The sequence below is a fragment of the Marmota monax genome, unplaced genomic scaffold, assembly GCF_021218885.2.
Source record: "Marmota monax isolate L192 unplaced genomic scaffold, Marmota_monax_Labrador192_F-V1.1 WCK01_AAM20220418_F8-fsc00080, whole genome shotgun sequence".
NCBI lineage: Eukaryota > Metazoa > Chordata > Mammalia > Rodentia > Sciuridae > Marmota > Marmota monax.
In genome coordinates, this window is record NW_026694750.1 from 2,235,274 (window position 1) to 2,258,443 (window position 23,170).

A 23,170-nucleotide genomic window follows, 5' to 3' on the forward strand; every position below is an offset into this window, starting at 1 on the left:
TAGGCGGGGCCCCTGGTTCCAAACTCCCCGATCTGTACGTTCGCGGGAGGCCGAAAGGGCACCGGGGTGGGGGAAGGGGTGCTGAGGAGATTGTCCGCTTCTGATTGGGGAGGGTCGAGGAGAGTTTCGGGGGCGGCGGGTTCGTGGCCGCCTCTGGGGCACCCGGGGCCTGATCATCCCGGCCCGCGGGACCTAAACGCCGGAGCTTCAAGTGCCTGCGGGGAGCTGGGGTCGGCGGTGGTCGGATCGTCGGCCTGGCCGGGCTGGTGGGGGTGCGACACGCGCTGCTCCCGCCCAGCCGCAGGGGGCGAGCTCAGCGCCCTCGGCTTTTCGGGGCTTCGGCGTTTGACAGTTTCCCGCGGGGCGTGTCGGGTGCCCTGGCTGCCCCGGCTGCCCCAGTGCTCAGTCTGGACTGCTTTAGGCCGCGTTCGTGCACAGCAATAAACCGCAGGTTAACTGTACTTTTCTCTAGCTAGCTCCACCCCCAGGTGGTTTGAACTCTGAACCTATTGTCCTGATGAAGTTTCGATTTCTTCAAGTTGATGACATTTGGAACTTCAAGAATTGGAGGTTTATGCAATTTGAGACCGTCAGAACGGTGAGGTGCTCAGCCTTAACAGCCAGGTGAGCATGAAGGACAGTACTTGAGAGCCCCTTCTGTAGTGTCAGTAAAAGTGCACCACCTTCATTCAGTACTAGATGGTGCCAGCGGGTTAAATCTTTATGGGATAAATCTCCCATAAAGATGAGGCTTTTCAAGTGCCCCTATTTTCCCGAAATTAGTAAGAACAGCTTGGCATCATTAAAATACGTTGAGAGCTGGGTGTTGTGGCACATGCCTCTGAGCGACTCCGGAGGCTGGGGCAGGAGGATCACAAGGTTATGGCCAGCCTCGGCAAAGTAGTGAGATCCTCAACAACTTAGCAAGATACTGTTTCAAAAAAATTTTTTTAAGCAAAACAAAATAAAAAGGTCTGGGAATGTAACTCAGTGGTAAAGCACATCTGAGTTCAACCCCCAATACCAAAAAAATAAGAACTGGGGATACAGCTCGGTGGTAAAGCACCACTGTATTCAAGCTCCAAAATGAATGAATGAATGAATAAATAAGTAAAATTCTAAGGGCTGGGGAGGTGGGTAGTTCAGTGGTAGTGTGTTTGCATAGTGTTTGTCAGGCCCTGGGTTCAATCCCCATCTCCACAATAAGTAAATACATCAATAAAAATTGAGCCCTTTTATACTTGACTCAGTCATTAAATGTCTGTTCTGTATTAGGTGCTGAGAAGGTTAAGAGAGAAATCTGACTCGTTTTCTGCTCTCTGGAATTTAGTCAGAAGAGGAAGCTAGACAAATAAACATTGTGTTATAATAAAATCATATTTTATAGCAAAAATAAGTGCTAATAGACAGTATAATGTGGAGTACAGAGGAAGAAGCAATAATTTCTCATTATTTGCTTACTAATTATTTATCCAGGATTATACTGGAAAGGAAAGATACAATCCCAATGCTCAAATAATCCACAGCCTAATGAGTGGAAGGAAATCCAGTAGGTGACCTTGAAAAATTTATGAGCTAGACTTAATACTTAGAAAAAGGTGGAGATTCAGAAGAGAAGGGTGAAGTGATCATGAATTGTAGGATGTGTGCTTTGCATTCATGAGTGTCTGGCTCCAGTCCCCAGCACATACCACTAAATAAATGGGAAGTGAGACTAGATTGTCATTGATTACATTCTATTTTGAATATGAGATAAAGATCCTCTCCACTAGATATTGACATGCTAACTTATAGTAACATTTTAAATGCTATAATAAATTAAGGATTTAAGTTTTTTGTTTATTTTGTTTTGGTATTGTTGATTGAACTCAGGTTGTTTTGCCACTGAACTGTATAGCCTTAGCCCTATTTATTTATTTATTTATTTATTTTTTGGTACCTGGGATTGAGCCACATCCCCAAACCTTTTCTTAAACTTATTATTTTTTTTTTAAAGAACTATTTTTTTTTAGAGAGAGAGAGAGAGAATTTTAATATTTATTTTTTAATTTTCGGCGGACACAACATCTTTGTTTGTATGTGGTGCTGAGGATCGAACCCAGGCCGCACACATGTCAGGCGAGCACGCTACCGCTTGAGCCACATCCCCAGCCCGCTTAAACTTATTATTTTGAGACAGGGTCTTCTAAGTTGCTTGGGGCCTTACTAAATCACTTAGGCTGCTCTCTTGCAATCCTCCTACCTCAGGCTCCCACGTTGCTAAGATTACAGGCCTGTGCCAACTTGCCTGCCAGCCCTTTTAATTTTTTTTGACTTTCAATTTAAATTTATTTTTTTTTAATTTCATATTGACACTACAAATAATACCACTTGCCATACTGTAAAAATATAATGAACAAAAGTCATCAATTAAAATAATTTAAAAATGGAAAAGCAACTGAATGCAAATAAAAATCAATGTAATTGAGCTATAGAAATAAGCACCTAATGGGGCTGTGGTTGTAGCTCAGTGATAGAGTGCTGTTGTTCGATCCTCAGCACCATATAAAAAATAAATAAGTAAATAAAGGTATTGTGTCAACCACAACTAAAAAATATTTAAAAAAAAAAAAAGAAATAAGCACCTAAAAATAAATTTCTCAATCAGAAAACTGGACCTGTTGTAAGCAATTTATGAAAATTAGGAGATTAGAGAAAGGGAGTAAATTGGAGGATGTATACTACTCAAGCACTTGATAGGTAAAGTCAGCTCTTTTTATTTTGAAACAGGGTCTTTCTAAGTTGCTGAGGGTCTCGCTGAATTGCTCAGGCTGGCCTTGAACTCGTGATCCTCTTGCCTCAGCACCCCTGTTAATTATAGGCATGTACCACCATGCCGCATTTTGGATTTAAGTTTTTGATGAGTCCTTACACTTAATATTAAGCAAAATAATTACTTTCCCTGAAAGGAATTAAGTTTAATTTTATGAATGGAAACTTAAATGCTATAGCTATTGGATACAATATCAACACACCAAAATTGATAGCTTTCCTCTACATTATCAACAATCAGATATGGAGTTGGAAGTATAATTCAGTGGTAGAATGCATGCTTAGCATGTGTGAGGCCTTGGGTGGAATCACCAGCAACAACAAAAAGTAATTACAATAAAAAAACTCTTTCTAATGTTACCAAAAAATACAAAATATCTAAGAATAGCCAATGCTCAAAGCCTATTTTAATAAAACAACACCTTTTTTTAAAAACTATGATAAAAAAAAAAAGAAACTAGGGGCTGGGGCTGGGGCTTAGTGGTAGAGCGCTTGCCTAGCATGTGTGAGGCTATGGGTTTGATCCTCAGCACCACATTTTAAATAATAAATAAAGGTATTGTGTCCATGTATAACTAAAAAGAAAAACTAGGTAAATGAAGCAATATGTTTCTGGAAAGAAAAACTCAAGTTTCCCCCACCCCCCAAAAACAGAAAAAAAGCACAGGGCCAGAGGTATAGCTCAGTGATAGAGTTCTTGCTTAACATGTACAAGGTGCCAAGTTCAGTCTCCAGCAACAAAAAAAGAAACGAACAAACAAAAAAATTCACAAATTTCAAGAGTGCAGGTTTTGCCAGGTGCAAGAGGATCAAGAAATTCAAAGCCAGCCTCAGCAACAGTGAGGTGCTAAGCAACTCAGTGAGACCATATCTCTAAATAAAATATAAAATAGGTCTAGGAATATGGCTCAATGGTTGAGTGCCTCTGAGTTCAATCCCCCGTAGCACCACCCCCCAAAAAAAGAATGCAGTTTTTTTCCATATTCATCTTTTATTTTAATGTAATTTGTCAAAATTTCAATAGGATTCAGAGGTGGGTGGGGATGCTGGGGATCAAACCCAGGGTATCACAAATGCTGAAGCAGGCACTCTCACTGCACTACAGCCCCATCCCTCAGGTAGCATTAATTAATTTTAAATCACAACTGCTCTGCTGCACGACTGTAATCCCAGCTACTGTAGGCTGAAACAGGAGGATCACTAGTTTAAGGCCAGCCTGGGCAACTTAACAAGACCCTGTCTTAAAATAAGAAAGTAAAAAGGGCTGGAGGGTATAGCTTAATGGGAAAGCAACCCTGGGTTCAATCCCAAGTACGATAAATAAATAAACAAATGGCACTGGTATGTTGAATCTCTTCGAATAACCAAATATACTGTGATGTGGATTTACTCTTCTACATAGAGAATAAAATGGCTTCCAGAGGAAAGATGGAGACAAGCAAATTAAAGCAGAATTTAGAAGAGCAGTTGGATAGACTAATGCAGCAATTACAAGATCTGGAAGAATGCAGGTAATAGTATAATTGTATGTTGTTATGTTATAAAATGACCTTTCTCTGCAGTTAGATTACAAGCTCCATGGATGCAGGCCCATGTGTGATTTTGGTTTCCCCGGTAGTGTTTTTCACAGTGCTTTGTTGTAGCAGTAAACTTAGTGCAGGCCTTGGAGTCATAAAGCCTAGGATGTGGGTGTCTTTCAAGTAATTACTAAGTGCATGTGAACTTGGGCAAAATATTTAACCTCCTTGAAGTGGAAATAGTAACACTTACCTTGTCTTTAGTATTTAAAATAGACCTGCCTGGTGGGTGGTTTCAGCCTTAACTGCTCAAAGGACCAAGTCTAGGCTGGGGGCATATCTCTGTGGTAGGGTGGGTGCTTAGCATTCTCAAGACCCTGAATTCAGTCCCCAGTACCAAAAGCAAACCAATAAAAAACAGAAAGCTTGTTTTTTTTTTTTTTTTTAATATTTATGTTTTAGTTGTAGTTGGACACAATACCTTTATTTTATTTATTTTTATGAGATGCTAAATATGAAACTGGGCCTCACCCATTCTAGGAGAGTGCTCTACCTCTGAGCCACAACCCCAGCCCCCTAAAAAACCAGAAAGTTCTTGACAGCCTTACAAGGTTGTTGTTGGTATTACAAATGAAGGGGGACCACACAATGCTCAGCCCAGAGTAGGTGCTCAATATGTGGAAGTTCAATAAGTAGGAGCTGTTATTACTTGTAGTAAACATTTAATAAGCCATATAGGAAAGAGAAGGCATCACAGCTCAGCACATGACACTGATTTCTGGACACTGGGGCCTCGGGTCTCTTTCTCACTTGACCCACTCCACTCTACTCTCACCTTCACCTTCAATAAATCTGTACTTTGATTTGGGTCATGGCTCCATGGTAGAGTGCTTGCCTAGCATGTGTGAGACACTGGGTTCAAATCTTAGTACTACATATAAAAATAAAATAAAGGTCCATCGACAACTAAAACAAATTAAAAATAAAATAAATCTGTACTTTGCTTGTTTAAAAAAAACATAATAAATGACTTTCTTGGTGAATTAAAATAATTTCTTACTAAGATGACAAGTACTGCATTGCTATTATTGTGTAGTATACACAAAATGTTTACTACCATTAATGATGATAGCAACAGCTACTTGGTAGGTGCCGAGGCACACGCCTGTAATCCCAGTAACCCCACAGGCTGAGGTAGGTGGATCACAAGTTTGAGGTCAATGTCAGCAACGTAGTGAGACCCTGCATGAAAATTTTTTAAAAGTGGCAAGGCTGAGACTGGGGCTGGGGCTATAGTTGAGTGGTAGAGCACCCCCTGGTTTAATTTCCAGTACGACAAAACAAAACTATCTGGTACCTGTTACTATATATGCCAGAACTTTGCTTATCACATTTAATACCTCATAGCAACCTTATTAGGTAGGTACTATAATTACCCAAAGCATTATAGATAAACTAAGGCTTGGCTTTGTTCAAGTGATACCATTGACTGCCTACGGGGAAGATGGTGTGTAGTTTGTTAAGTGTGTCCTATTTTGGTAAATGAAAAATGTTTAGGGGTTGGGGGTGTAGCTCAGTGGTAGAATGCATGCTGTTGGCCCTGGGTTCTAACTCCAACACCAAAAAGAAAAAGAAAAAAAAAATCATTATCAAAATAATCAGATTGTAAGAAATTACCCTTACAGCTGTCTAGACACATTCATATCAGTAATCATCAGTGTTTTTTAAATTTTTTTGTTTTTTTAGTTGTAGTTGGACACAATACCTTTATTTTATTTTTATGTGGTGCTGAGGATCAAACCCAGTGCTCCGTACACACTAGGTGAGCGCTCTACCACCGAGCCACAACCCCAGCCCCAATCGTTAGCATTTTGATATTTACCTTCAGCTTTCCTCTAGTATACAAGTACTAAGATTGCTTTTTTCACTTGGAACTTTGTTATTTTTCTGCTTTATGATTTTCACTGTACTTCAGAGAAGAACTTGATACAGATGAATATGAAGAAACCAAAAAGGAAACTCTGGAGCAACTAAGTGAATTCAATGATTCACTGAAGAAGATCATGTCTGGAAATATGACTCTGGTAGATGAACTGAGTGGAATGCAGCTGGTGAGCATAACTTACGCTTGTTTGTTTGTTTTTTCCTGGTAAATAAATATATTTCAGATAGAAAATGTATACTTTTTTGGGTGTAACTTCTCCATGATTTTCTACTTAATGCATAAAACAGCATATCCTTTCAGATCTTCACTTAGCTATGTATCTGGCGCCACTGACATGCATAGAAATAGCAAATGAAAACTGATTTTGTAATAGTGTTTGATGAACAAAGACCTATTAATAAAAAATCTATCAGTTAGGCTGGGCATGGTGGCTCACTCCTGCATGCTTAGTTGGTTAGGAGGCTGAGGCAGGAGGAGCCTAAGTTCAAGGCCAGCCTCAGCAATTTAGGGAGGCCTAAGTAACTTAGCAAGACTCTGTCTCAAAATTAAAAAATGAGTGAGGAATGTGGCTCAGTGGTTAAGTGCCCTTGGGTTCAAGCCCCAGTATACAAAAAAAATGCCATCACTCAATTATTGCAAATCTGATTCATTGTAATATTTTCCTTGGTTTTTGCCTTCCTGTGTTTTTAGGCTATTCAGGCAGCTATCAGCCAGGCCTTTAAAACTCCAGAGGTCATCAGATTGTTTGCAAAGAAACAACCAGGTCAGCTTCGGACAAGATTAGCAGAGGTAAAGTTTCTTTAAATTGATCCATCACTACTTTTCTTCCTAGTCTGAGAATTTGCTCATTGTAATAGTCTACAGTTGATTTTAGAGCCATCATTGACAATTTTTTGACAAAATTAGTACCTTGAGCAATTATGGTTGATAATGCAGATTTCTCAAGTTTATAGCAGTTTAAATTCCTCTGACTTCTTACTCCTCCTTTAATGTTTTACCGTTTGCTTCTGGTTTTCTAACTTGAAATCCCACTGAGAATTCATTAACAGCATTGCTTCCATGCACATTCAGTGCTGTGCTATCTAAGAATTTCAGGCATCTTTGAAAACCTGATAATATCCAGATGTCTGTTTATGGACTTGGATATAAAGGGCTAACAAATTATTTGCAAATATGGGTAATTCTTTAGCAGTGATAAAACAGGATTTGGATCAGTTTGGCTGAATTTAAATCCCTGCCTCACATACTAGGGTATGTGACCTATGCCAGATTATTTCATTTAGTGCCTTAGTTTCCCTGTCTGTAAAAAAGTGAAGATAGTGCCTACCTCTTGTGGTTGTTATGGATTTAATGAAATACTATATGTGACAGCATTTAGAATCCTGACACAATGGCATATATCTATAATCCATGCTATTTAGGAGGCTGAAGCAAGAGGGTCACTTGAGCTCAGGAATTTGTGGACAGCCTGGACAACATAAGAGATCCTGTTTCAAAAAAAAAACCAAAAACATAAGGATTGGGAGTGTAGCTCAGTGGTAGAGTGCTTGCCTAGCATGTGTAAGTCCTTGAATTCTATCCCTAGTACCTAAATAAATACATAAATAAATTTTTCAAAAATAGGACTGGGAACAGCCAGTGGTGTGATACATGCTATAATCCCAGCTACTGGGGAGGCTGAGGCAGGAGGATCTCAAGTTTGAGGCCAGCCTGGGCAATTTAGTGAGACATTATATCAAAAAAAAAAAGGGGGGGTCAGGCAAGTAGTTCAATAGTAGAACTCTTGGTATTACATATGAATAAAATAAAGGTCCATCGACAACTAAAACAAATTAAAAATTTATTTAAGAATTGAAAAATTTGTACTAAGAATTGAACCCAGTGTCTCATACATGCTAGGCAAGCACTCTACCACAGAGCCATGATCCAGATCAAAATACAGATTTATCCTCAGCACTATAAAAATAAAATTTAAGTAAAAAAATAAAAAAAATAAAAGCACTTAGAAAAGTACCAGTGTATATGTGGTACATGCTATTAGTGTATTTGGTAGTGAGGTTATGTGTAACATAAGGAATTTCTTAAAGGATAGCTCTTCTCCAAAGGAAGCTGTTGACTTACTGCTAACCTTCAATAGGGTTGATAACTAAGACAGTAGTTATGATTACTATTAAAGCTTATTAAAACTCCATAAAAGCATTTCATCATGTTTGCCTTGGATTGTTTCTATAGTTCTTTATAATATTAATGAACTAAAGAGTTGTGTTTTTTTTTTTTTTAAGAAGTACACCTGAAAAGCTAGATTTTGTGCGCAGAATGTTTTTCACTTATTTGCCTTGCATTCACTCATTATAGATGGATAGAGATCTGATGGTAGGAAAGCTGGAGAGAGACCTGTACACTCAACAGAAAGTAGAGATACTAACAGCTCTCAGAAAACTTGGAGAGAAGGTACCAGTATTTAATTTTATTTATTAGGTATAAAGAGAAATGTTAAGTATTTGTTACAGAAATTCTTGGCCTGCGATCTAGTTTGTGGACCTAAGACATTCTTAACTGTGGTTCTTAGAACCTGCTCGTAACATTTACACCTACTCCACTGGGCTTTGTTTCATTTTGTTTAGCTGACTACAGATGATGAGGCCTTCTTATCAGCAAATGCAGGGGCCATACTCAGCCAGTTTGAGAAAGTCTCCACTGACCTTGGTGAGTGCTCTTGTTTCCCTTCCTTTCTCAGGGACTGAACCCACGTCCTCTTGCATGCTAAGCATACACTCTACCCCTGAGCTACACCCCCAGGCCCTTGTTCTCATATTCCTGAAAACTGGACACATATACTATTCCAGACTGACAGAGAGCAGAGTTGAGACAACATGACCTTTTCTTGAGTTTAGAGTGACACCAGAGTTGTCTTCTTTACAAATCCTTTGTATTGGTTTTATTTCCCAGTGTTTTACTGGGAAATAAACTCTAATTTTTAAAAATAAGATTTTTTTGTTTAGTTTTGTTTTGTTTTTTGGAGATTAGGTCTTGCTGTGTTACCCAGGCTGGTCTTAAATTCTTGGGTTCAAGCAATCCTCCTGTCTCAGCCTCCTGAGCGCTCTATAGGTGTGCACCCTTACGTACAGCTTTGTAGTCTAACATTTTAAAATAATCATGAGCTAGATGTAACTAAAAGTATGCTAAAATGTTACATATTCTGTTTCATATCTAGAAGCTTATAAGGGTTTATAGCCAACAATCCATTCTTTGTGGCTGGATTGTTTATGCAGAGAAGGAAATAGGAATGGCAGTATAGGGGTTAATGAATTGATAATGAAAGCTAATTCTATTTTTTTCTTTCAATATCTGTGTGATAACTTTTTGCTCTTTATCTGAAATTGTAAATGCATTTGAAATAATCTTTTTTATTATGTGTCTTTGTCTTTAGGCTCTGGAGACAAAGTTCTTGCCCTAGCAAGTTTTGAGGTTGAAAAAGCAAAAAAATGACAGTGTGGAAGCTTCTGATATTGATCACACTCTTACTGTAAATAGTGTTTTTTCTTCTGAGGATTTTGAGTCATTGCAAAAAAAGAGAGTCTCAAAATGCATTAATATCCCAAGAACTGGTGACATGGAAACATACTATGGCTTCTGTTTATACTCTTCATCATTCTACTTTGTATAGGGCTTCCTGCTTGAGTGACCCTGGACTTGTTGGGACATTGGGACCCACTGAACTTTATTCATTATGATTTGTCTGTTTAAGACAGAACAGAAAATGAACTTCTTATTTTTTTTTTAAGGGTCCTTATTTTTAAGTGCTTATAGTGAGTGGGAAGATATGAGCTAATGATTCTTTTCTGTTCATAACTTATCTTTAGAATGAACATTGCAATATCACTAGACTTCATATATATTCATAGAATTCAGAGTCTAAGTGATCTTAGAAATCCATTTTCATTTTAGAAACTAGGAAATTGAAACAGTAAGAGCCAAGTAATTTGTTGAAAGTCACATTAGAGACTGGGGATAAGACTTAAGTGTCCTGACTCCCAGTTTATCACCCATGAGTTTTATTTCTTTATTCTGTACTGTTTTTTAATTAAAAAATAATTGACTTGGGTTGATGCAAGTCAGTGTCTATGAAAACTCTATGTCCCAACCCAAAGTTAGCTGGGCATTAAGGATCCAGATCCCCAGCCTTGCAGTTCCCCAGCCTGAGAGCTCAGCTCAGCATGAATGGGGCCCATTGTATCCCTGAATTTCAAACTCAGCACAATGGGAGCCCTGTTGAGGCTCCTGAAGTAACTTAACCTCCCGTGCTGTGTCACTACGGAAGCAATAGGAAATGGCAGCTATAAACCCTCCCTGTGTATAACCTCTTGCCAAACTCAGAGGGTGGCAACAGTAAGCTACTATCAACTCTTCAGTTTTTGGAGAGACACAAAATAAGTTAGGAGGAAAAGCAAGCTTCTCTCCTGGGTGTCTGAGTCTAGGCAGTAGCAAATATATAGCTGTGTCCCTGTGCATGTACGTTAGCTTTGGCCATTTTATATGTTTTCATATGTTTCTCAGTAGTGTTTCTTTGCACTTTATACAAATTAAAAGCATTTTTAACACTTCTTGTATACTGTAAACTCTACTAGGTGCTTTGCCAACTGAACATATTAAAGGACCTCAGCTACATTGATGCCTTATTTGGAACTTTTAATGATTTTTGTTGTTTTTGAGACAGGGTCTCTGTAATCTTGAACTCCTGTGCTTCAGTGATCCTGCATCAGCCTCCTGAGTAGCTGGAACTACAGGCATGTATCACCATGCCTGGCTAATGTGTTATTTTTTTATATATATACTAGTTTATGACCATCAAAAATTCAATGAAATTGTGACAAATTAGAAAAATTTCTGGCTATTCATCTAGAACTTTTTGATTATCATTTCTTTTTTCTGTGCTTTTTAAATGGAGGTGAAATTTGTATAACATAAAAGTCACCTTTTTTTTTTTTTTTTGTACTAAGGATTGAACCCAGGAGCACTTATCACTGAGTAACATCCCGAGTTCTTTTTATTTTTTTATTTTGAGATGACAGGGTCTTGCTAAATTGCTTGCCTCACCAAGTTGCTGAAGCTGTCTTTGAACTTGTGATTCTCCTGCCTCAGCCTCCTGAGTTGCTGGGATTACAGGCATGTGCCACAACTCCATCATTTGATAATGTCCAGTTCAGTGGCAATTGGCATGTTTGCAGTCTTGTACGGCCACCACCATTCTCTAGTTCGGAAGCATTTTTATCACCCCCAAAGGAGACCTTCAACCTAGCAAGCAGATATCCTCCATCCCATCTCCTCCCGGCCCTGCAGCAACCATTAGCCTGCTCTCTGCTCTAGGGTTTTATCTCAAACTGTGTATTCCATGTAAATAGAATCATATAAGTGACCTTTTGGTGTGTCTGGCTTCTTTTACTTAGTGTATTTTCAAGGTTAATCCACATGGAGCATGTATTTTATTTCTTTTTGTGGCTGAGTACCACATTTTGTTTATTTATGTATCTATGAATACCTGGGTTGGGTTGTTTTCACTTTTTTAGCTGTTGTGAATAGTGCTGCTGTGAACATCTGTGTACAGTTATTTGTTTGAATACCTGTTTTCAGTTCCTTTGGGTATAGACCTAGGAATGGAATTACTATGTTTGATTGTTTTTTAAGTGGTAGCAAGATTCTTCCCTGTACCTTCCCCCTAATAAACTAGGAAAATAAGGAATATTTTGCATTTGAAAGAAACTCACGTGAACCTGGGGTCCTTAATCTTAGTTCCCCTTAAACCTTTATTACCAACATCAGTGAAATAGTTTGTCATTAATCACATTAGTGAATTCAATTTAAAATCATCTTCCTTTACAGGAGGCCAGGTTTTCAATGCCAGCAAGACACTGACACAATCATGGCTGTATAACCTTCTGTTGGTTACTTCATTTTTTGAGTCTCACTTTCTTTTCTGTTCAATGGGATAAGATCTACCTCATAGGATTACTGTGCATTCCCCTCTCTTAATAAGAAAAAAAAAAGTTCTGGAGTTAATCTACCATTTAAAAGCTCTTCCAAGAGGGGCTGGGGATATAGCTCAGTTGGTAGAGTGCTTGCCTTGCATGTACAAGGCCCTGGGTTTGATCCCCAGCACCAAAAATATAAAAATTAAAAAAAAAATAAAAGCTCTTCCAAGAGCCATATGACAGATTTTGTTTCACAATTTTGATATTCAGAATATCAAATATTAAGTTGAAAATCTGTATTTACAATTATTAAATGACTTGTAAACTATGTTTCCTATTCACCTTTTGCTACTTTTTAGATCTCTTTGGAAGTTGTAGTATCACTAAGGCAGCTAATTTTTCAACATTCTTTGGTTGGGCTAATATTTTGGCAAAAATTCCTGTATTTCTCAAAGAACTACAGCTGAAGCAGAAATAAGTTCCAATGAGCAAGCCACCAACCAAATGAGTGTTTTATTTTATCCTCTTGAGTGGTGAATAGGTATTCTAGGTGGATGGTTTTTCAGGAAGAAACTGAGGGATGAAGGAGTTGTTCCCAGGAAAGAGTTGGAGTTGGGACAAATGGATTGTTAGACCTTCTGTTGAAGACATTCAGCCAAAGAAAGGTCATCTTTAGCAAGAGAAAAGACTGCAGCTATACCATTGAAATGGCATCTCACTACAGTGAAGGATGGATAACTTGAATTAATTACAGAACAAATAAATCCAGACTATTTCGCCTAGAACCTTTCAACTACTTTTCTGTCCATGTTTTTTTTTTTTTTTTTTCCCTTACTCTGTTCTTTCCTAAAACCAAAGAGTGCTTTGCCTTTCGGAATGTTTTCCAACATTAGTATGTAAATTAAAACTGTCAGCATTCCCACAGACCCCATTGAACAAGCTGCAAGATGTAATTTTCCATTCTGTCTGGCCCTGGAAGTAAAAAGATTTTAGAAAATGGAGAAACTAGTATTTAATATTTCACCAAGTCACAAAAAGCAAATTAAAAATATGTCTCTTATAGATAACCCCCTAGAATGTGGCCTTCTGAAGTTTTCCTCCCTTCTCACACAGCAAAGTGGAAAGACCGTTGCAGCCAGGGCCTTGAACACAAGGGGTCAGCAACATTTTCAGAGTTCATGATGGAAAGCCCATGCTGTTCCAAAGAAATGCAGCAAAGTAGAGTTTTGAAGCTATCTATTGCAAGTGTTCTAATGCTTCATTGTTTGGTTTGCCTGTGAGAAAAGAACTACTTACAGTCTCGTTATTTGACTACAACTAAAAATGACCAGGGCTGGGGAATGTGGCTTCAGTGGTATGGCACTTGCCTAGCATGTACAAGGCCCTGGGTTCAGTCCACAGCATAGGAGAAAAAAAAAATACTCTAAAAGAGGCATGAAGTGCTATTTTTTTTTTTTTTTTTGAGTGAATATAATACTGAAAAACCAGATTACATTACTTCTAAGATTGTGTCAACCACGGATCTTCTGCCCCATAACCATGAGTTTTTGGAGCACTTTCATAAAAAACCTGATGAAGCTGTGCTACAATCATAATTTCACCTTTTAGATCTCTTTGGAAGTTGTAGTATCACTAAGGCAGCTAAGTTTTAATGATTTAAGTGCACACATTAATTTTTTGGGTGGTGGTGGGGGACTGGGGATTGAACTCAGGGGCATTCAACTACTGAGCCACTTCCCCTCTTTTGTATTTTATTTAAGACAGGGTCTCACTGAGTTGCTTAGCACCTCACCATTGCTGAGGCTGGCTTTGAACTCACCATCCTCCTGTCTCAACCTCCCGAGCTGCTGGGAGGTGTGCACCACCGAGCCCTGCTAAAAGCACACATTATCTATTTACTCTAAAATGTGTAAGCAAATAGGCAGCAAAATCACAAGTTCAAGGCCACCCTGGGAAAGACCCTGTCTCAAAAAATAAAGAGAATTGTAACCCAGTGGTAGAGTACCCCTGGATTAAATTCCCAGCACCATGAATGAATGAATAAATAAAATCCCCAACATCATCAATAAATACTGAGGCATTTACCTCCAATGAGAACTGAAGAGGAAATATAGGTAGAAGTAAATGTTTGGCCCAGATTAGATTGTGATTGTTATAGCTATGGTTGGGCCTTGATATTAGAAATTGTGGTGCTTTTCTGTTTCATGTTTAAAAAAAAAAAAATGGGCTGTGGTGGTGTACACCTGTTATCCCAGCAACTTGGGAGGCTCTGGCAGGAAGATCATAAGTTATAGGCCAGCCTCAACAATTTGGGAGGCTGAGGCAGGAGGATTGCTAGTTGGAGGCCAACCTAAGCAATTTAGTGAGGCCCTGTCTCAAAAAGGTCAGGGGCTACGTTGTGGCTCAGTGGTAGAGTGCTCGCCTAGCATGCACAAGGCACTGGGTTCAATCCTTAGCACCACATAAATGTAAAATAAAGATATTGTGTCCAGGGCTGGGGTTGTGGCTCAAAAGTAGAGCACTTGCCTAGCACATGCAAGGCCCTGGGTTCGATCCTCAGCACCACATAAAATAAATAAAATAAAGGTATTGCGTCTTCTACAACTAAAAAATAATATTTAAAAAAGAAATAAATTAAAAGGGCTGGGGATGTAGCTCAATGGTAAAGTGCCCCTGGATTAAATTCTTAGTATCAAAAATGACAACAACAAAATAATAATTTTGATAACATCTCAAATTTTACATCAGGTTTATTCTAAGTCTTGGCAAATTATACTTGGTTTGTTTTATATAGCTTAGAACTTATTTATTTAAACATTCTCTTTATAGTTACTCATGAAAAGAGAATTTGTACTTTTGGTGTCCATAGGGTCAACTCTCTTAGCTTCTCAGCCTTGCAGCATTTCTTTTCAAACTGTCTTCTAGAAGCTTCAGTGGTTTGTTCCTGGGCCAGAAACTACCAAGAGCAAGATTCCATATAAAGAAGTACAGATAGATATAGCATTCTCAGAAAGAAAAATGTGGACTGTGTCCATGCAGGACTCATTTTAGGGAATCTGACCAGGCCAGTGGCACCCTTTGTTCCAGCAAAGTGTTTCTGACCTCCCACCATGTTATTTGTGCCAGAGTGGAAGGTGCATTGTGCCAGGTTAATTTTGTTATAATCAGAGGGCAAGGGATGTAGCTCATTGGTAAAGCACTTGCCTAGCACATTTGAGGCCCTGTGTTGAATCCCTAGTACACATAAAGAAAAGCACTGGACAAACTGTATCCTCTAGGCCCTTCAAGTTTGAAAACACAAACTGTGCTTCTCCCTTGAAAGGGAATAGGTATTAAAATTGAATAGAAGAAAACATAGTTTGAGAAAATATTCTGCCATGCTGGGGATTGAACCCAGGACCTTGAGCAAGATAGGCACATGATGTATCACTGAGGTACATCCCCAGCTCACTGTAGAAAAATAGCAGCAGTGACTGTATAGGAGTTGGGGAAATCTCTGATTGTGATGTCATTGGATCTTTCATCAGCAATTTACTGAATGCTGGTATATATATGCCAGACACAGGTTACCTGGTTCTTTTTTGTTAACTTTTCCAAAATGGATGTTGGACATGGTCCTTTTTTTTTCTTCCCAAATAAGACTCATATCATTAATAAGACTTGTATCATTAATACATCCATAAATTACAGGTATATAACCATAAAATTTTGTTTATAGTGATAAAAGCTAGATTGAATATAAATCTAAAAATGATGTTTCTTAGCTGGATCCTTAGAAACATTTAAAATGTTCATCTAAATATTGTAAAACAAACAAATATTATAAAGAATACTATACTTGATCATAATCCTGATCCATATAATTTGATCTAAATAATCTTTTAATTATTTTAGTTTTTTTTTTTTTTTGTTTTTCACATACTGAAGATTGAATCCAGGGGTGCTTTACCACTGAGCTATATATCTAGACTTTTTTTATTTTGAGACAGGGTCTTATTAAATTGCCCAGGCTGGCCTCAAACTTGGAATCCTGCCTCAACTTCCTAAGTCACTGAGATCATAGGCATGTTTGGGTGCTGCGGGGTTGAACTCAGGGCCTTACACATTAGGTAAATGCTCTACCACTGAGCTACATTCGCAGCTACATTCTAGAAGAGTCCATTTCTATTCCTGATTCCGTTGTTCTTTCATACCTAGTTTTTGTCTTACTTTGTCAACATTCAAATATCTACATTCATGTAGATATTTTGTGAGGAATGGTTATTAAATGTGTAAATTGCTTTAAAACTGCAATGAAAAGAATTGTGAGAAAGCAAAATAAATACTATCTTTAAAAATATTTAAATATGTATTTTAAGCCTGGCATGTTATCGCAGCTATTTGGGAGGCTGAGGCAGGAGGATCACAAGTTTGAAGCCAGCCTGGGCAACTTTTTGAGACTCTATCTCAAAATGAAAAATAAAAAGGGCTGGGGATTTAGCTCAGTGGTAGAGGGTCCCTGGGTTCAATGCCCAGTATGGTTACCAAGAAGAAAAAAAAGTACTCAGTGAATGAAAGAATAAAAGAGGAAGCAATGCATTTGGATTGACTTAAGGAAGTTCTTATGTTCATAATCAAGATATTTGAAGTAATGGGAAATGATGAATCATAAAAAGTAACTAGGAACACCTAATGTAGTTAAAAACCCACCATTCTGTTGCTCCTTCTTTCCTGGAGGTGAGGTGAGGTGAGTTACTTTTTCTGAAGAAATTATTTCTTTTCAATGATATAAAATGGTCTAAAGAGATCTTATAATAGCCCAAGACTTCCTGAGGAAAGAACAATACTGGGTGTGTGGGAACTCCTGTGTTAACACTAGACTGTCTCAGCAGGGTGTCACTGGCAATAGAAATGTAAAGCAAATTAAAACTAGTCCTTTTATGTTTACCAGACCCTGCAACCCCTTTAGTTTGCTGCTTGTGTGTGTCTCCTATTCTGAAAAGAAATCAAATGGAAACTGCCTGCTCAAAGTTAAAAAGTCCTATGTGTCACCTGTATGCTTGCTTGAGGACTCCCTGTCTCCTCTGTGAGCCTGTCCTCTTTCCTAAGAAAGCTTTTCTGCTTATTAGTGAAATAAGTGTCCCTTTCAATTCTATCTCTATTTAGCCACCAATTAGTCAGATGAGCAGAAATGTGCTCCCACACTGAGTGCTGTACTAGGGGCATGAGGAAGCCGCTCCACTTCATGTGCAAGCTATGTGAGCCCTTTTTATCTCCCAGGAAAGGCCCTCAATAGGTTTGCTCTACCCCCTGGAGCCTGTAGCTATTTCGGTCTAACTACTCATTAAAGTCAATTTAAGATATTGCTAAAGCCTTTGGATTCTTTAAGTGAATTGCCTCCACTTCAACTAAAAATAATTCACTTTTACTCCCCAGAGAGGCTCCCAAGTCACATGAACTCCCTCCTCAGCCTTACCCCAGTAAAAATATGGATATCCCTGGCAAGATTAGCTTCTTACAAAAGACCAAGACTCTTACTGGGAATGCATGTCTAATTACAAGAATGGAAGCAAAGGACAGACCCAAGGTAAAGTGAAGGCCAGGAATATAAATGAGAAACCAGGACTTTGGGAAAAGGCAGGCATTTTTCTTTTATCCTTTAATGACATCTAAAAATTGATGAGAGTATGTAGCAGCAAACCAGAGCCATCCGTCACCAAGGGACATGCACTATGCCTTTCTTCTTCTGCCTTGGGAGCCCATTCCAGAATTGGGAGCCTTGGCATAACTGGCAGAAGAGTGAACTGAACACTCCAGGCAGGGCAGAGCCAGCCCAACAGAAAGAGACTCACAGAATGTTTACATGGAAGTGCAAAAGGGGAATAGTCTGTTTCTGAAAACTTGTAATATCATTATTGTTACAGCAAGTGCTTCTAGTCATCTAGAAATCATAACACATACTGCATCATCTGCAGGTTCAACAAAAAACCTGAGCTTAGGGATCTTTGGCTGTTTCTTAAGTTATCAATTTAATTCTAAGCTGATGATATACCAGTGTTATACCAAAAGCATTAAAGGCTTTAGGAAATTTAAGCAGGTTGTTTTGGTGCTAAACCACAGTATCTTAGGATGAGAAAAGCAACAGTCAACCATTTATTTAGTTTCCATTAGAATGGAAAATGACTTGATCATAGCTATTTGAATATATTGGACCATTACTCAGAAAATATTTCTTCACACTTTTCTCCCTGGGGTGGAGTTTGCTTTCTTGTCCAGGGTTTTGGCCCATTTGGCCAATGGACTACTTGTGGGCGTGACTCCTGGAGGGGCCTTCCAAATGCTTTTCAGTTAGGCTTGGTGCTCTTGCTCTTTGCCATTCCTCATGCAGAACAGGCCTGGGCAACCTGTGGTCCAAGGAGAGGAGACAGGTGGAGCAAACTTAGTTCCAATTAAACCCTGCTGATCCAGTCCAATACAACAGAGTCATGGCCAACCTGCAGCCTGAAGCTAGGCAGTTCTCTGTTGTCAAGTAAAAAGCAACCTCCAAGTTTTGAGGTAGTTTGTAATCCAGTGTTATTCCAGCAAAAGCTGAAGTATACTATTCATTTCTACTGTGGTCCATTTGTCATGCTTTTGCCAAAGCCATTTGTATATGTGTGTGTGGTGCTAGGGACTGAATCCAGAGCCCTGTACATGCTAAACACACTCTGCCATTGAAATCCATTCCTCTTTCTCTAGTCATCTATTTAAATGGAAATCCAATCATGTCACATACACTTGTTCAAAACTTTTGACAGATCTTGTTAATCTTGGGGTGAAGACCAATAGTGTAGCATGACCTATAAAGTCCTTAAGGTTCCATCGACAACTAAAAAAAATCCTTAAGGCTCTGGACCTAGCCTCTGTGGCTGGCCTCTTCCTGAAGTCTCTTTCTCCATCACTGTATGACAGCTCTCCTGCCTTCTCACTCACCTGTGGGTTGGCTGGTCCCACTGTCTGCTTTACTGTTCTCCCTCCTCTTTGCCTAGTTAACTTCAACTTACACCTCAAGTGTAAGGTTAAATGTTTCTTTCCTAAGAAAGCTCTCCTTGACCCTAATACAAGGTTAGATTCCCAGTTGTATGGATTCAGGCCCTGATCTATCGGCCTTTAGCACTTAACTATAATTACAAACACTTATTTGACTGTAACTCACTGATGTCCATCAGACCCACTAGGAGGAAAGGGAGGGCATGGACAACACACATCAGAGTTGCTGCCTGAGCCCCTTCCTAGCACAGTGCACACACCTGGGGGGCACTCAGTGCATATTCCTTGAATAAGTGACAGACTAAAGAAACTGGATGTGGGCTGGGGTGGCTCAGTGGCAGAGCCTGAGGATTGAACAATCCTCAGGATCACATAAAAACAAACAAACAAAATAAAGGTATTGTTCACCCACGACTTAAATCCTCAGGATTCAATCCTCAGGACCACATAAAAACAAATAAACAAAATAAAGGTATTGTTCGCCCACAACTTAAAAAATAAAAAAAAAACCAAAAACTGGACCTGATGCTGGCGAAGACGTGGATCAGCGCAAGTGAAAGGTCCCATGAGAAGTGAGTTTTGTAAGGCAGAGAATGAGTGTTGGCACAAGGTCAAGAGAACACCTGCAGAGGAAACAGTCTCCTTACTCACAGGGCCAGGTTGGTTCTAGCAATAATGAGAGTCAGATGTCTTTTATTACATTAGACGCATGAAAACTGTGATAATAGGAAATGTCATTAGCTGTGGGAAGGCTGGCAATGTGGAAAGGTTGGACTATGATAGAACTACTGATAAGTTCAGACCAGGGCCAATAGCCCTAGAATTTGAAATGAAGATCAAAATCATGCCTTTTAGGTTCTTTGTTTGTTTTAGTACCAGGGATTGAACCCAGGAATGTTTAAACACTGAGCCACATCCCCAGCCCTTTATATTTTGAGACAGGCTCTCACTAAGTTGCTAAGGGCCTTGCTAACTTGTTGAGGTTGGCTTTGAACTTGCAATCCTCCCGCCTCAGCCTCCCAAGTTGCTGGGATTATAGGTGTGCACTCCTTTGCCCAGCTGCCTTTGGGGTTCTTTTTTATTCTAATTTTTTTTGTAGTTATATATGAATAGAATGGCTTTATTTTATTTTATTTTTTTTTATGTGGTGCTAAGGATCGAACCCAGTGCCTCACAGTGCCTCACATAGGCAAATGCTCTGCCTCTGACTACAGCCCCAGCCCCCTTTTGTAGTTCTTAACATTTATTTATTTATCTATCTATATATTTATTTAGTACTGGAGATTGAACCTAGGGGTGAGCCACATCCGAGCCACATCCCTAGCCCTTTTTATTTTGAGACAGGGCCTTGCTAAGTTGCTTAGAGCCTCTCCAAGTTGTTAAGGCTGGCCTCAAACTTGTGATCCTCCTGCCTCAGCCTCCCAGGTTGCTGGGATTACAGGTATGTGCCACCACACCTAATAAGGGTTCTTAACTTTTAAATAGTGCCAGATGTTATCTAAAAGGAAGAAACTCCTCTATGTATCATCATATATACAGAGAACAAATAAAATGTACCAGGAGTGACATGAGGTTGAAGCTTTGAATTGAAAATATGATGTTGGGGGCTGGGGATGTGGCTCAAGCGGTAGCGTGCTCGCCTGGCATGCGTGCGGCCCAGGTTCGATCCTCAGCACCACATACAAAGATGTTGTGTCCTCCGAAAACTAAAAAATAAAATAAATAAATAAAAAAAAAAGAAAAGAAAATATGATGTTGGTGCAGCTGTGTGCACCTACAATCTCAGCTACTCAGGGAGTTGAGGCAGGAGGTTCCTTTGACCCAGGAGTTAAGGGCCAACCCGAGCAACAGAGCGACACCTTATCTTAAAAAAAAAAAAAAATTCACCTGTGAAGGTTTCATCCCTTTTTTGATATGCTATCACAAAAGACTGTGGAAAACATTTGATTTTAAAATTCCATTTCATCAGCAATGTATACAAATATAACCTATGTTATCTTTCTTTTTTTAAATATTTTTTAGTTGTAGATGGACATAATAGCTTTATTTATTTATTTTTATGTGCTGCTGAGGATTGATCCTGGTGCCTCACACATGCGAGACAAACATTCCACCACTGAGCCCCAGCCCCAGCCCCTAAGTTGTCTTTTAATGATTTTTTAGGTTAAAGAAAAAAAGTGACAGGAAAATTGAAAAAAAAAAAATTCTTTTACTAGTAAGCATCTCGGTCTATTTCCCTTGGCTCCATAGATTGTGCTAATTAAGATGATATCAACAGAGGATCCTAAAGTGTAACTTCCTTTTCTTTTCTTTTTTTTTTTTTTTAAACCATCTGTGCTGGCTTGTGTGTTCATTGCTTGAATAATTAATAATCATTACTATCTGTTCTGCAGTGTGTGGGAGAAGAGTGAGCAATCTTGGATACCAGCACATTTGCCCCATGCCTGTCCCCTTTGCGTAAGCTTTCATGTGAGGCTTTTCATTGTCTGGCACCTGGTGTAGATTTGCTGCCCTCGGCCTTTAGTGTTTGTGAACTACAATAAAGAACCCCCTCTGGTTCACCAGCTGGGGGCAAGTATTGCTGATGGGAAGTAATTTCTCAGAAGAATAGTAATGAAGAAGATGGGGGGTTTGGAGAAATGAAGCCACAAAGTCCATTTAGGTTGAGAAAGCTTTGCTGGTCCAAATGCAAAATCGACCAGTCACCTTGTGGCCAAACCTCAGTTTTAGGAATAGCAGAATTTCAGAAAATCCCTAACCAAAAAAAAAAAAAAAAAAGTGAAACACGGAGGGTTTATCATCTTGAGGTGGCGGGCAGGAGCAAAGCTTCAGCTCTTTATTGTTGGCAGGCTCTTCTGCTTATTTGCAGTAACAAACAGTTAAGCAGTCTGTAACTCAACAGGGCCAGGAAGGAATCCCCAGGAATGGTCATTTTAGCCTCTGCATACATGGAGAACATTGCAGCACAGGTATGGAATGTAATGATCTCTAGGAGGAAGGGCTGGCAACTGTTTTAGCACTTACTCCCAGAGAGTAGAAGCTATTTGCTTTTAGGGAAGGTCATTTTTTGTCCTTAATTGGACAATAACCAGCAGGAAATAAGGTGCTAAACAGACTTCTGTGTTTAAAGACTAATAGACTGAGTATTTGGATCTCATGTTGCTTTGTCTTTACTGGGTAATGGGAGTGTCTGAGGCTGCACTGACAACATATGCTTAAAAGACATGCGATTCTACCAAAACTCAGTCACAGAAAGGAGTCACTATTTCTTTCTACTGTTCCCAAGCACACACAGCAGGGTTCTGTGATGTTGGGAAGGTCTACTCATCAGCTGCTTCTGAGACCAACATTCTGGGGGCAAGTTGTCGGACAGCCAGATGTTCACAGCTGCACATACCCACCTCATGACACAAGATATGTATGTTCACTGATCTACAAAATGCTTTCACCATTGTGTTTAAAAATTCCTTATTATCTCCAAAGTAAAATCAGATGACGATTATTTACCAAGGCACGGCCCAAGAGGATGGCGCTGACTGTGGTATGCTCTGCTCTGCACTTGGCCTCTGTATCAATGTCCTCCATATCACTGATGAGCCACATCAAATATAAACAGGAAACAAGCACAAGGACCAAAGAAAAGTTTTTTTTTTCATATACACACACACACACGTATATATATTTAGTTATAGATGGACACAATGACTTTATTTTTATGTGGTGCTGAGGATAGAACCCAGGGCCTCACACATTCTAGGCAAGCACTGTACCACTGAGCCACAACCCCAGCCCTCACTTTCTATATTATTGAAAATTATTAGTGCTTAAAATTTAGTTTTATTTATTTGTTTAGGTACTAGAGATTAAACTCAGGAGAACTCTACTACTGAACTACACTCTTTAATTTTTATTTTGAGTCA

The 23,170-nt window shown here is 39.1% G+C and overlaps 1 protein-coding gene across 5 annotated transcripts in view; it reads left to right on the plus strand.

The window, feature by feature from the left end:
* Positions 1 to 23,170, plus strand: part of Lzic (leucine zipper and CTNNBIP1 domain containing) — a 64,092-nt gene that overhangs the window by 148 nt on the left and 40,774 nt on the right. Inside the window, exons 1-8 of one of the 5 annotated variants that reach the window (XM_058572675.1) lie at positions 10 to 34; positions 473 to 624; positions 4,214 to 4,322; positions 6,304 to 6,439; positions 6,964 to 7,062; positions 8,629 to 8,724; positions 8,898 to 8,979; positions 21,644 to 21,835. In XM_058572675.1, the coding sequence (XP_058428658.1) occupies positions 4,222 to 4,322; positions 6,304 to 6,439; positions 6,964 to 7,062; positions 8,629 to 8,724; positions 8,898 to 8,979; positions 21,644 to 21,711 (582 nt within the window). In that variant the 5' untranslated portion in view covers positions 10 to 34; positions 473 to 624; positions 4,214 to 4,221 and the 3' untranslated portion in view covers positions 21,712 to 21,835. Of the gene's footprint in view, positions 1 to 9; positions 35 to 472; positions 625 to 4,213; positions 4,323 to 6,303; positions 6,440 to 6,963; positions 7,063 to 8,628; positions 8,725 to 8,897; positions 8,980 to 9,703; positions 11,690 to 21,643; positions 21,836 to 23,170 lie in introns of those variants that run through there. The other 4 variants (XM_046424893.2, XM_046424896.2, XM_058572676.1 and 1 more) reach the window with 4 other exon arrangements.